The following is a 12,501-nucleotide window of genomic DNA, read 5'->3' on the forward strand; positions in this document are numbered from 1 at the left end:
GGAAGACCAATATTGATTTGATTTGATAAAAAGCCTACACTTTCACTGTTTCTCCAGGGAGCTTGCAAAAAAGACAAGACACAAGATATAAAAGGTCCACAGTGAAAAAGAAAGCAAAAAGCATAGTTTACTGTTTGAGGCTACTTGAGAAGGGGGAGGCAGACCAGTAGCTTAGGTCAAACTGGCCGTGAAATGCAATGTGAAATGACTGAAGGGAAGGGTGTATTCCTGTCCTGGTGGGTTGGAAGTTCTTAGACATCCAAGATAAACTTGTCAAAGGCCTTGAAGGAACTCATGGAGATTCTTGCATATTCGTGTGTCTAAATATTTCTAAATGCTTTTTCTTCCTTTTCAAGAAGTTTCCAGTGTTAGGTTCCCTTTAATTATTCTGCAACATTATTTACTTGAGGGCATAAGTAGTCACAACATTATCCTGTTCTTTGAAAGAAACATTATTGTTCTTGTTTATTGAATGACAATACAAAAATAGATTACATAACGGAATCAAGAGGTACCCCCAAGCTACTCATGTTCTTCCCAAGCATGTGCAACTCTGCCAAGAATAGATTGTGGCACTGTTCCACAGACCTGAGACTAATCCATGCACAAGATTTTGATCTTGTAGTGACTTAGTTTCTCAAAACTGTTCCCCCAATAATAAATCTTTTTATAGTCAGTCAATTTTAAATTAATTAACATGTATAGATTAGCTCTAACCCATTTGTCCCTTACATAATGAGATACCTTCAATAAATGCTGGGCTGCAACTCCCAAAAATCTAACATATAATAAAGAGAAAACATGCATTCAAGCCATACCTTCTTCAACTCTATACTCATCTGATTTGCTTCAGCAACCAATGGCATCAACTTAATATAATCATGGAATGCAGCAAGGACACTGGGGTCTGGCTTGCCATCCTTCCTATTTGCAGCACCTTTCAGAAAAGCAGCCCAAGACTAAACAAATAAAGTGGCCTGCATTTATTTATTTTGGGGAGAAATTAATAATTATTGGAACATATGTAGAATTTCAACTTTTGCTAGCTTACATTGACTATCATATTGTGCAAACATCCATTTGTTGATGAGACAGTGACCTAAGCACAGAATTACTTAAAATTTTGGATGGTGCTAGTCAACTTCAACATTGATTTGTGCTTAGATTGTAAGCCGCCCTGAGTCTTCGGAGAAGGGCGGGATATAAATGGGATTAAATAAATACATTTATTTATTTATTTATTTTTGGGACTTATATGCTGCCCTATCTCCCGAAGGACTCAAGGCGGCTAACAACAATAAAAACAACAATACAAAAGTTAAGAGAAATTAAATAAACAGCCCCAAAATAAATTAAATAAACAATTAAAAATTAAAACATTTTAAAAACCCATCGTCAGTCCAGGTCAGCCTGATGAAAAAGGAAAGTTTTGAGGTCGCGGCGAAAGGACTGGCGATCCGGGGCCATCCGGAGCTCAAGGGGGAGTTGGTTCCACAGGGCTGGCGCTCCCACAGAGAAGGCCCTCCCCCTGGGGGTCGCCAGCCAACATTGTCTAGCTGACGGCACCCTGAGGAGGCCCTCTCTGTGTGAGCGCACTGGGCGATGGGAAGTCATCCCCGGCAGCAGACGGTCCTGCAAATAAATAAACTTCAGGTTCATGTCCCAGTTCTATACTTTACAAAGTGAGGCTTGGAATAGAGGGATGGGTTTGTTAGTCTCTCTGACTGTTATTAAGACATGGAATCCCTTCAGTCCATGCTCACTGAGTAGATTTTCAAGCAAGTTTACAATGAAAGAATAGCACCTTGTAGCAAGTTTAAAATTGCAGACCTTGACAGGAGAATGATTACAGTAAAATGCTTACCAAGTTTGTCTACACTGAAGCCTTTGGCAGCTGCCAGCTCTGATTGAATGAAATCATAATCATATCTGCTCAGATCCTCGCTGGTGCGGTTGATTGGAGGGCCAATGTAGAGGTATGCACTGTTTGATCCCAAAATTAGCCGGTCCTAAGGGATTATATACACTATGCACGCTGAAAGGATTTCTATTTCATTATAGTTATAAGCTTATCAAAGACCAAAACTGTTAACTGAATGTTATTGCTTTGGAGCCAGGAAAAGGGTGAGGAACTTGTTATTTAAAAGGGACTGAATTGTTGTTTTTAAATTTATTTATCCTTTTTTTGCTTTGAAAATAATGACAGAGCAACAGAAAAAAAATAAAACCCCAAAATAAAAATTCATACATTGTCAAGGAAGAAATAAAAAACACATAAAAGGACTGAGCTGTTAAGTGAGAAGAACTCTTTCAAATGTCTCAACTACTACAAACTCAGCATGTGGCATTTCCTTACCACAGGGGTATCAAATTGCTGGCCCACTGGCCGGATGTGTCATCTGGAAGCCTCGCCCACCCCATTGCCGGCAATGGAAAAACCGTCCCAATACGTTGTGCGATGTCACATGACGTCGCGATTTTGACATGTCTGCCTTACAACATTAGCTCCTTTTTCTAAAATAGAGATAACACCAATGCAATATTAACCTACTTAAAATTAATTTAAGGGGCTTCTAATAAAATAACGAAGTACTTTGTGCTCTGTACAATGTTCAGTACAAGTGTTCAGTACATCCAAAATAAAAGATTCAAATCCCCAATCTACCCTGAAATCATTTTGCTATTTCTCAGTCTTCAGAATTACTGTGAAAATAAAACAGCAGAGAAGAGAGAAAGAACCACAGATTACTTCTTGGGTGTCCTTGAGGAAAGTGGGATGTGAGACTAACAAATCAGTGAATAAATGTGCTGTCCAATTTCTGCTGAAATGGATTTGATCTGGAATACTAAAAATGCTTCTGAAGACAAGATTTACATTCAAAAGGAAGAGTCTAAAAGAAAATGCCTTCTTCAAATGAAGTCTAATTTCCTCATTACTTGGGCAAACATTTTTCACTGAAATGAGATACTGGGTCCTATAGTATTGCCATTGTGTGGTTTGTTTATGTGCTTACCCTGCTTTTTGAACCCAAATTGTGTCTTAGTCAACAAAATATAGTTAAAGAATTTACAGCATGTATGAATCCAATCAATTTTCCCTTTGATGCTTATACAAGAGCCAAAGTAATAATTTTCTCTCCAAAGTTTAATATTCTCTTGTGCTTTAGATTATTTAAGTTGTGAATTCAGTTGATGACCTCTGGTATTTGCCAAGACTTTGCTAAATCAAGTAATTATATTGCCTGGAAGACTCCTGCAGCCGACTCAGAGGAGGAAGCACAGGAGTGGGCCTCGGGCCCAGAGTCAGGGCCAGCTGAAAGCTCCGATGGGGACGAAGGAATGGAGCTGTCGCAGCCAGGGACAGAGGTGGAGCTGTGGCCATCCGCCAGCCCCCAGATGGAAAGGCTGAGACCTCCATGCCTTGAGGCAAGTGATTCAGGAGAGGAGGATCATAAGGGGGTAGTGATTGATGCACAGGTGCTGAGGAGAGAATAGTGAGAGGCTATGGGCCAGTCTTTGGGGCAGAAGAGTCACCATTACTAACAGAGCCCCCACCCTCAGCTGTGGATAAAAGGCAGGGACGGAGACATATAAGTGTGGCAGACAGCTATTCATCTTCCTGCCAGTCAGCCACTTCTATTTTGGAACTCCTGACTCATTTGGAAACTTGCCAGAGTTTTCCTCGGATCCTGTGGCACTGGGAGTCCGAGTGCCTTCTGAGTGTTTGTGTGTGTGTCTTATCTTGTAAAAGAGCCAGCTTGCCTGAAGGACTCTTGCTGCAAGCGTGGTGAGAGACTGAGATTAACTCTGGGTTTTGGGAGACCCCTGCACGGGGAAAAGGGAGTGAGCTCCATTGTTTGGAGGCAGCTAAAGACTTTAACAGTCGACTGTGTGAAATTGTTGGCATTCCTGCATAAAAGGAATGCTGGAGATTTATTGGTGCATCTCTTGTGTTCAGAAAATCGGGTCAGAACAATTGCCTGTATAAAATGCAAAACCGAAGAGGTTGCTAAAACACTTATTAGACCATAATGTTCAACAAGAGCTGCATCATATTCACCTTGGTGGGCAGTTCTTCCCAAAAGATTCTAAGCCTCAGTTTGAAAATCCAGTTTGCTCTGAAGCTGTAGCAGAGATGAGGTTCAAGAGCCATCTGGTTTGTATTTTGCAGCAATAGCGTTCTAAGGTAGGAGACACATCACAACATGGGAAAAATAACAAATCAGCATAAAACTCACCAGATGCTGAAGTTTAGTTTTCACCACAATGGGTACTCCATTCACAATGACCTTACATTTATCCCAAGGAGATATAGTAACTTTGTCGTCGGTATATGTAAATGTTGCGTGCTTGTCCAATATGCTGAAAAAAAGCAAGGCAAGCATTTCATACCATAAGTCAAAGGTTTCAAGCTATAAATCCAGGAATGTAAAAGGAGAGCTAGTAACACAACCATATATGGTACATGGAAAACGTCATTGGGAATGAGGAGGAAAAAATGAAGGAGGATGTTAAAGTTCAGTGACAATGTCCTTACTTTGCATATCACACATTCCTATTTCAGTCTCTACCAACACTTTCACATCACACAAGTCACCTATTCCTATGGTAGCTTCTTATTTAGTCTAGCTTAAGATTTTTGAAAAGGTAAGGGCTGGAAAAGATAGCAGTAATGTTTCAAAATGTTCAGCACTATATATTGTGATTCCGTGTCAGCCTGTGCTCCCAGCAGCTGAGTCCGAGGGATCTGAGGAGGAGCAGGAGGAGGTGTTTGGAGAGCCTTCGGTGTCAGAGGGAGACTCTGATGCATTGCAAGACTTTCAGTGGAGGAAGAGCCTGGCCCATCCAGTCGTGTTCATTATGAGGCTCAGCTGTGTGAGGAGGAAGGTTCAGACTCAGAGGAGTTACAGCTGAATCTATTTAGAGATGCAAGAAGCAGAAGGCAGTTGAGCAGAGCAGACCAGAGGAAGTCTATGAAGCAACTCAGTGAAAGGAGGAGAAGGCATTGAGAAGCCACGCCTTGGGGCTGTTAATAAAAGGGGAAAGTGTGGGTGGTGCTGGTTGCTGAAGGCAACTGTTCGTAGAAATCCAAAGAAAATCCTTGTCTGTTCTTGCTAATCTTCCTGTTTGACTCTTGTTTGAGGTTTGAATCATTTATTTTTGTTAAGGAAAATATTCCGCTGCTTTTTTCTTTGAAGGACTTTATTATTTGGAACTGTAAATAAATTTGGGTTGGTTTTTTACAGCCTATTGATTTAAAAAGAAAAAAGGGGTTGTCCTTGAAGCAAACTGAGACGGTTGTAGGCTGGATCAGAACACTATATCTGGGAGGAAATGTTTTAAAGTTTTTAATTTTCTTGTAACTATATCAAGCTTATGTTACAATGGTTGTATGATTCCTCAGAATGGGCAATAATTGTACATGAATTGTAGTTGAAAGACACTGAGAAAGAAAGGGCCCTGATGATCCGTACGGGTCTGGAGAATCAGTTTGATGTGATCTAAAAGAAAGGAATGAACACTCTAAGACACTCTAGAGAGTGTCCATTCCTTTCTTACACTAAGAAAGAACTTCTTACACATTAAGCCAGACAGAGAGATGCCTGGAATATCACAGCTGTGAGACAGGGAAAGGTATTAATAAGCCTTTTCTTTAATAAGCCTCTTAGAGCGCTTTTATACCCGAATAATCATTGCCCAAAAATAAATACAGAAAACCAAATTATATTCCCACCAGGTTTATGCACTCCCTCTGATAGTGAAGACTGAATTTTTCTTATACGCACCCCAAGCCTCTGAGGATGATTGCATTTGATGGAGATTGGCCAACATCAGAAGACCCTAAAAAGGAAATGTTTGTCTTGTGTATTTGTGCCACACTGAATATTGATCTAGATCAGTCTATTTCAAACGGGCTCTTTCCAGATGCACTGGAACTACATTTCCTAGACTGCTGAGCCAGAATGGCTAATATTTGCTGTTTGTAGTTCTGAGAGTTGCAATTTATTCATATATAAAGTGCACCAGAAGATTACCCTGAGCCATATCCATCTATGATTTATGTACGCTGGTTTGGAACCAACATATGAATGTGACCTATTCCCCAGCTTGTCACGCAGTCTATGAATTTATCAGTGGATGGGGATCTAGTGAATCTGATCAAATAATTTCACTTCAAATCAGTGATGAATGATACAGAAGAAGCTTAATACAATTATCTCTCAATCATTCAGAGTGGGAGTCCTCACTGTCAAACAAACAAGCAATTCCTTATATTTGGCAGGATTAAAAAGACTGCTTGGTGCAGAGAACATCACAGAAATACTACGAAGAATAATAGAAGCTGGGGATAATTGAAGATAAAAAACAAAAACTGGATACTCCGATGCTAATGCTTCTTCATGTATATAAGAGCACAATAAATAATTCTCAATCCAAAGTCTGCAAACTTCTGAATCCATGTTTTCCCATTAATACTAATTAAAGAGACAATTTATAAAAAGTAGTTAGTAATTATCAATTTTGGGGATAAAATTGTAAAATTTCTACTTGTGAAATATACTATTAGAATAGAAGATTTTAAAATTTCTTTAAGATACTCGTACAACATTCCTTAAAAAAAGAGTGTTACATTTCTTTCAATGGCATTGTTTACGCATCTGGTACTTAGTAATATAAAATGAAATGCTGCAGTTAAACAAAATAGTACCATCTTGAATGAAATACTTCAGAACTCCTGAAAGCTGAGGGTCTTCATTGATATTCACAAGATATGGAAAAGTTTCCATCATCTGTCTCTCCTGCTGAGAATCAAATAAACCTTATTTCTGCAGATATTCTTCCTCAAAAGACAGCCAAGAACCACATGACATATTTCTTTTAAGTAATAAATATACTTGCTCTTTTCCCAAAGGATTCTGAAAGAGAGGGCTATTGTAAATAATAGTGCCACTGAATATTCCTCTCAAAACCATCTTTCTGATTTAAAAATCTAGTATGACAACAAAATCAAATCCAATTGGTATTTATACTTCAAATTGAAACTCCATGAAGCAAGAATCTTTATTGTTCCTGTTACAGGGAGATTTCTCAAGATTTGAATATTAGTAGTATGAATGTTGGTTTTTATATTCTGAAAACTCCTCACATATGTAATGGCCAGAGGTGTATTCACAGTTATTAAAGCTATCTTAAAATCTATAAGGATTGATTTTTTGCAGCATTATTTCCTCTGCTCCCAGGCCAGTGTCTTCATTTGTAGTACTTTCTTCTTACACCCTTTCTCAACACATTAATAAAATTCTACAGCTCAGTCCAGAGATGGACATCTGGGCTGAATGAGGACTATACAAATTCTGGGAGCTGCCTTCTAAAACACAAGGGAGGCCACAGCAAAATATAACTTAGATTTTATTGTTTCCTGTCATTTAAAATTAAATAAATGAAATACAGATAGTATTTCTCTTTTGTCAAATTTAAAAAATACCACTCAGAAGTAATACTCAGAAAGGGGTGTTAGGGGAGGGCAAAGGGGCAATTCAAAGCTTCCAGAGGCCATTTGTGTCCTGGAGATTGAGGTTATGCACTTTTGGCATGAAGAATCCGAGCTGCTAAACATGGAATAGTTTAGCCTGCTCACTAGTTGCTGTGGAAATTTCTGGAGGAATATAATTGAATCTCATTGGAAGTAATTTTGTTCAGGCCAATTGAAAAAGCTCTTGCAGCTGTAAAGATCTGACATGTTCAGAAAACTCACACTCCTGTCTTCCCTTCCCCAAGAGTTCTCTCTGTCACTGAAATAAGGTGGAAATTATGAGCAAGTGCTGACTGGAACTACTGAAGATGTTTTCTTGAAGAGGCTGTGAGAAGTTTTATATCCAAATATATTTTATTCTTTATATTGTTTCCATCTTCCACCTTAACAGAATCCATAATGGTGTGAGAATCAGTGTCTCCACTGATAATTGACAGTCAAGCTGAAACTAAGTTAACCCACTAAAATTAGCAAACTGCTTCAAACCCCCAAATAAATAACCCGGATCTAATCCACATATCAAAGGTTAAGGTCTGCAAACACAATAGAGTTACCGTAATTAAATTAGGTCTCCCAGAGGAACTGCATATTCATAAAAATAAACATACCAACACACACACACACACACACACACACACACACCTCAAGTGTCACCCTAGAATCAGCACATAGACACTTCTTCTCGGACCAGCTCCCCCTATAAAAATCTGCTGCTGTACCCCATTTCTCAGCAGCCTGCCTCTAAAGGCAAGCTGCTTTGCTTTTAGGAATAAATATTTCTTCTTTCCTTACAGCTGTCCGGATTTCATTTTTACTTACGGTATTCTTGCACAGCCCCAGTTCAGGTTGGAACCCCAAATTATTTCTCTGACAAGACCATCCAGATACAGGCTTAATACCACACTGAATGTGTGGGTATTGCTGTAGAGCAAGGCTTTTCAACCTTTTCACCCATTGTACCACTTTTAGGATATGGCAACATCCCAGTACCACCAGTCACCTAGCAAGGTGTCAAAAACTTGATGACCAAAAAAAAAAAAGGAAAAAAGTGATAAAGTACAGGTAGTCGACTTACAATAGTTTGCTTAGTGACTGTTTGAAGTCACAATGGCACTGGAAAAAGTGCCCCCCAAGCCACAGCCGAGCAAGATACCTGCCTGCCTGCCCGGAGGCGCTCTTCCTCCTGTCGGAGGTTTTCATTGTTGTGAGCATTTCTGTTGAGGATTGGCAGTGGGGGTGGGGTGGGGGGTGTTTGCTTTTTATTCCCCCCATCTGCTGGGTGGTTGTAGCAGATTTTGGTCACTTCACATGACCCTGGGACATTGTGACCATCATAAATATGAATCAGTTGCCAAGTATCTGAATGTAAATCACAAGACCCTGGAGATGCAACATTCCAGCTGATCGATGCTTCTTCTGGGCTCAGAAGCGCCAGGATCAGCGCCGAGCTCCAGCTGGAGCCTGGCGCTGATCCTGACACTTCCACTGAGCCCTGACAGCCCCAAAGAAGCGCTGATCCTCGCACTTTCGCTGAGCCCTGACACCCCTGCAGCTCCAGCCATCTCTCGCTCAGGCTTGTGCAGTGCTGCCACCGGTTCAGCTCATTCCCCTCCCCCACTACCACTTTTCTAGGATGGTCGTATACCACCTGCCAGGTGCCAGTGTACCACAGGTGGTACCCGTACCACTGGTTGAAAAGCCCTGCTGTAGAGCAGGGGTGTCAAACTGCCAGCCCCTGTGCCAGTTGCATCATGCGGAGGCCGTGCCCACCCCAGCTCTGGCAATGCGAAAAAAGTCACGATACGTCACGGCACGTCACGTTTGACACCCGTGCTATAGAGGGAATCACCTAGAGAGGGGCAGGAAGAAGAGCTGCTACCAAGACAGCAATTGGATACATGAGATCTGAATCCAGGTCAGGAATGTAACCTAAGGAAACATCTCAGACTTCTCCCTAGACTCACAGAGGTAGGCAACCTTGCCTCTTTTATGACTCGTGGACTTCAACTCCCAGAATTCCTGAGCCAGCCATGAAGCATAAAAGTGCCAAGGTTGCCTACCCCTGCCCTGGAGTCTCACAAAGATAAAGGGAGAGAGGGGGAAGAGCATTCAGTGTTGGAAGTGTCTGTTACTATAGCCTTACAATAAAAGTAGTATTGATCTGCATGACATTGGGATTCTAATCTGATCTACCTTGGAGGCTGACAATTGTTTTATAAACAAACGTTGCCTTACTGATCCAACTAAACTGGCCAGTTGTATTTTGTTCTAATAGTAGTAGTCATAGTGAGAAGCCACTGGAGGGAGCTGAGGCTCCAGACAAATGTGACAAGCTTCCTGCAATTGCAAAGCCATGACCTGAGTGATTGCTGCATATTGCTGTTCCCATTCTTTCCGGGCTTCTTCCAGCCGATATTCCCAAGTTGCTTGAATAGCCTGAATCCGTAGTTCATTTTCCACCAGCAGGGAACGAAGCTCTTCTGCAAAAGCCAAAAAAGCCAAATTAGGATACAAAATGAAAGCAGAAATAATTTAACATGCTCCTTCAGCTTACTAATTCCATATCATTGAAGCTATTGTAAACAGATCTGAAATTCACAGAATTTGATTCCTATATATTCAGCAATTAAATCAAACATATTTAAATACTGAGGCAATCTTTCCAGACAGGAATTATATCCATGTGCCCCTGGAGGAATTGTTGGGACTTATAAAAGTGCCTCCAAAAATCAACTTAAGATTGCAAGAGAAAGAAGCTTTTCCTACATTTTCCTACTCTGAAAGGGTATCACCCAAGTTCCCAGGCATATGATCTCCAAAGTAGGGTTATCAGTCCCAGAAATCTCTAGAGTTTAATTTTTAAGCAGAGCTATCAAACACATGAATATATAATATACAATATTATAGTATATCATATTCATTCTACTTTAATTAAATGCACATGCAAACAAAATGTAGTCTAATTGAGATATGGTATTAACCCTACTCATCCACAATGTTTTGATGAAGTAAGGCTCCTGGCCTGAAATAAGTTATGTATCCCAGTTGTAAACCATTTGGAGCTTTGAAGGATATTATTAGACATGGATTATACTTAAGAAACAAACCGAAGTCACTACAGCTATTTCTATTATAGTTCTGAATGCTTTTCAAAAAGGAGCTACACAGAGTACTTTTTGCCTGTCCCACACATATGCTATTAAATCACAAAGAGTCCCCTGAAGCATCTGATTAAAGAGCATTTTAGAATGGGAAACATAATCCAAGCCCTGATCACATGCCAGAACTAGACCCCTGAATTGCTCAGATGTCAGTGATGACCATGAATGCTGAGGACGAGGATGGGAGTATTGGCCAATAAATGTCCATCTACTGAAGATGTGGATCTGATCAGTATTAGGGTTATTATAGAATGCGTACCTTTCCCATGCTAGTTTTCTCTCTAATAAGCTGCTTCAGAGGACTCTGAGAGATTAACAGCATGTGTGTAGGACAGGTAGGGCAGGGCTCAAGTTAGAAAAAGGATCATGGGAAGAAAAGTTCCTCATGGTCAAGCAAAAATACTTTTATGTCTGCACCAGGTAGTATCGAATTTAGGGCAACTCCATGGTGTCAAACCTTCCAGAAACAGAAAACTCAAGAAAGCTTTTGGAATCCAGTAATTACGGTATTTTTGCTGCAAAATACATACTTGTTTCATCCACTACTGTTTTTCCGTCATTCCCAAGGCTGGACAATCTGGACAACAAATTACAATTTTCCATCTTGAGATCATTTATCAGTTTTGCTGTTGTTCCTGAATTTATCACAGCTTGGTTCTTTATTTTTTTCGTTCTTGTAGATTAAACAAAACAAAAAAGTACAAATTACTGTACTGACTTGAAGAAGTAAAGAATCCAAGTAAATATTGGGCTTTCAAATCTGATCTACAAAAATCTGGATAACTGCTACTGTATATGCCAACAAAGAGGGACCAAAACTACTAGATTATTGCAGAGCAGGCATCACAGCCAATTCCTGTGCCAAAATATCTTCCAAAGATTTTGAAAGGTTGAGGAAGGCTGGTTAAAGTTGCGTGCATTATGACAAACTGGCCTACATAAGTTGACCATCAAACTTGCGCTCATCTTACAAAAATCCCATGGCGATTGATTGTCTCATCTCACATGGGACAAGAGGAAACTTTGTGGAGAGAACTCCTTGCTCTGATCCTACTCAGGATGATGTAGATCACTGGGGGGAGGATGCAAAAGGGTGAAGCGGGAAGACAGCAGAAAAGTCTACGAAGTTTTCAAAATTAAAATATTTGGGGCAGTGGTGGGATTCAAATATGTGAACAACCGGTTCTCTGTGTGGATGCTGCTTCCGGAAGTCCATTCTGGGCCTGAGCAACAAAAAACTGGTGCGAACTGGCTGAATCCCACCACTGATCTGAGGGCATTTTTCACAGTTATGATGAACAGGAATGGCCAAATCTTCAGATTCCTGAGAAAATATATCAATCTATTTTGTCTATCTTGCTTCTCTTTTTTTTTCTTTTCACATCTTTAATTTGGCAATCATATATTTTGTGTTATTAGAAATAACCTGGCTTGGTATAATGAAGTAAATTAAAAATGGGTAATTCCTAACTCAGAAGTAAATCTTTTGAGTGACAACAGTAGAGCAGATTCTCTGCAAAATGGCATATGGCATAAGTAACGGGGTTTTTTTTCCTCTTTTCAATCATGTCCAATTCTCAGAGACTGCCTTGACAAGTCCCTGTAGTTTTCTTGGCAATATTTTTCAGAAGTGGTTTGTCATTGCCTCCTTCCTAGGGCTGAGAGAGTGTGACTTTGTGTCTAAGGTGGAGCTAGAACAGGGGTCCTCAACCTTAGCAATTTTAAGACTTGTGGACTTCAACTCCCAGAATTCCATGCTGGTTGGGGAATTCTGGGAGTTGAAGTCCACAAGTCTTAAAGTTGCCA

The 12,501-nt window shown here is 40.2% G+C and overlaps 1 protein-coding gene across 1 annotated transcript in view; it reads right to left on the reverse strand.

Annotated features, from left to right (window-relative positions):
• The window catches only part of LOC310631987 (kinesin-like protein KIF28), a gene marked incomplete at its 5' end in the record, with an annotated part of 30,720 nt that overhangs the window by 8,062 nt on the left and 10,157 nt on the right, over positions 1–12,501 (reverse strand). Inside the window, 7 exons of the mRNA XM_083348806.1 lie at positions 819–937; positions 1,865–2,009; positions 4,239–4,362; positions 5,787–5,841; positions 6,710–6,800; positions 9,893–10,014; positions 11,226–11,368. Coding sequence (XP_083204932.1) covers positions 819–937; positions 1,865–2,009; positions 4,239–4,362; positions 5,787–5,841; positions 6,710–6,800; positions 9,893–10,014; positions 11,226–11,368 — 799 coding nt within the window. The remainder of the gene's footprint in view (positions 1–818; positions 938–1,864; positions 2,010–4,238; positions 4,363–5,786; positions 5,842–6,709; positions 6,801–9,892; positions 10,015–11,225; positions 11,369–12,501) is intronic.

The sequence above is a fragment of the Vipera ursinii genome (assembly GCF_947247035.1).
Source record: "Vipera ursinii genome assembly, chromosome: 1".
In the NCBI taxonomy this organism is placed as follows: domain Eukaryota; kingdom Metazoa; phylum Chordata; class Lepidosauria; order Squamata; family Viperidae; genus Vipera; species Vipera ursinii.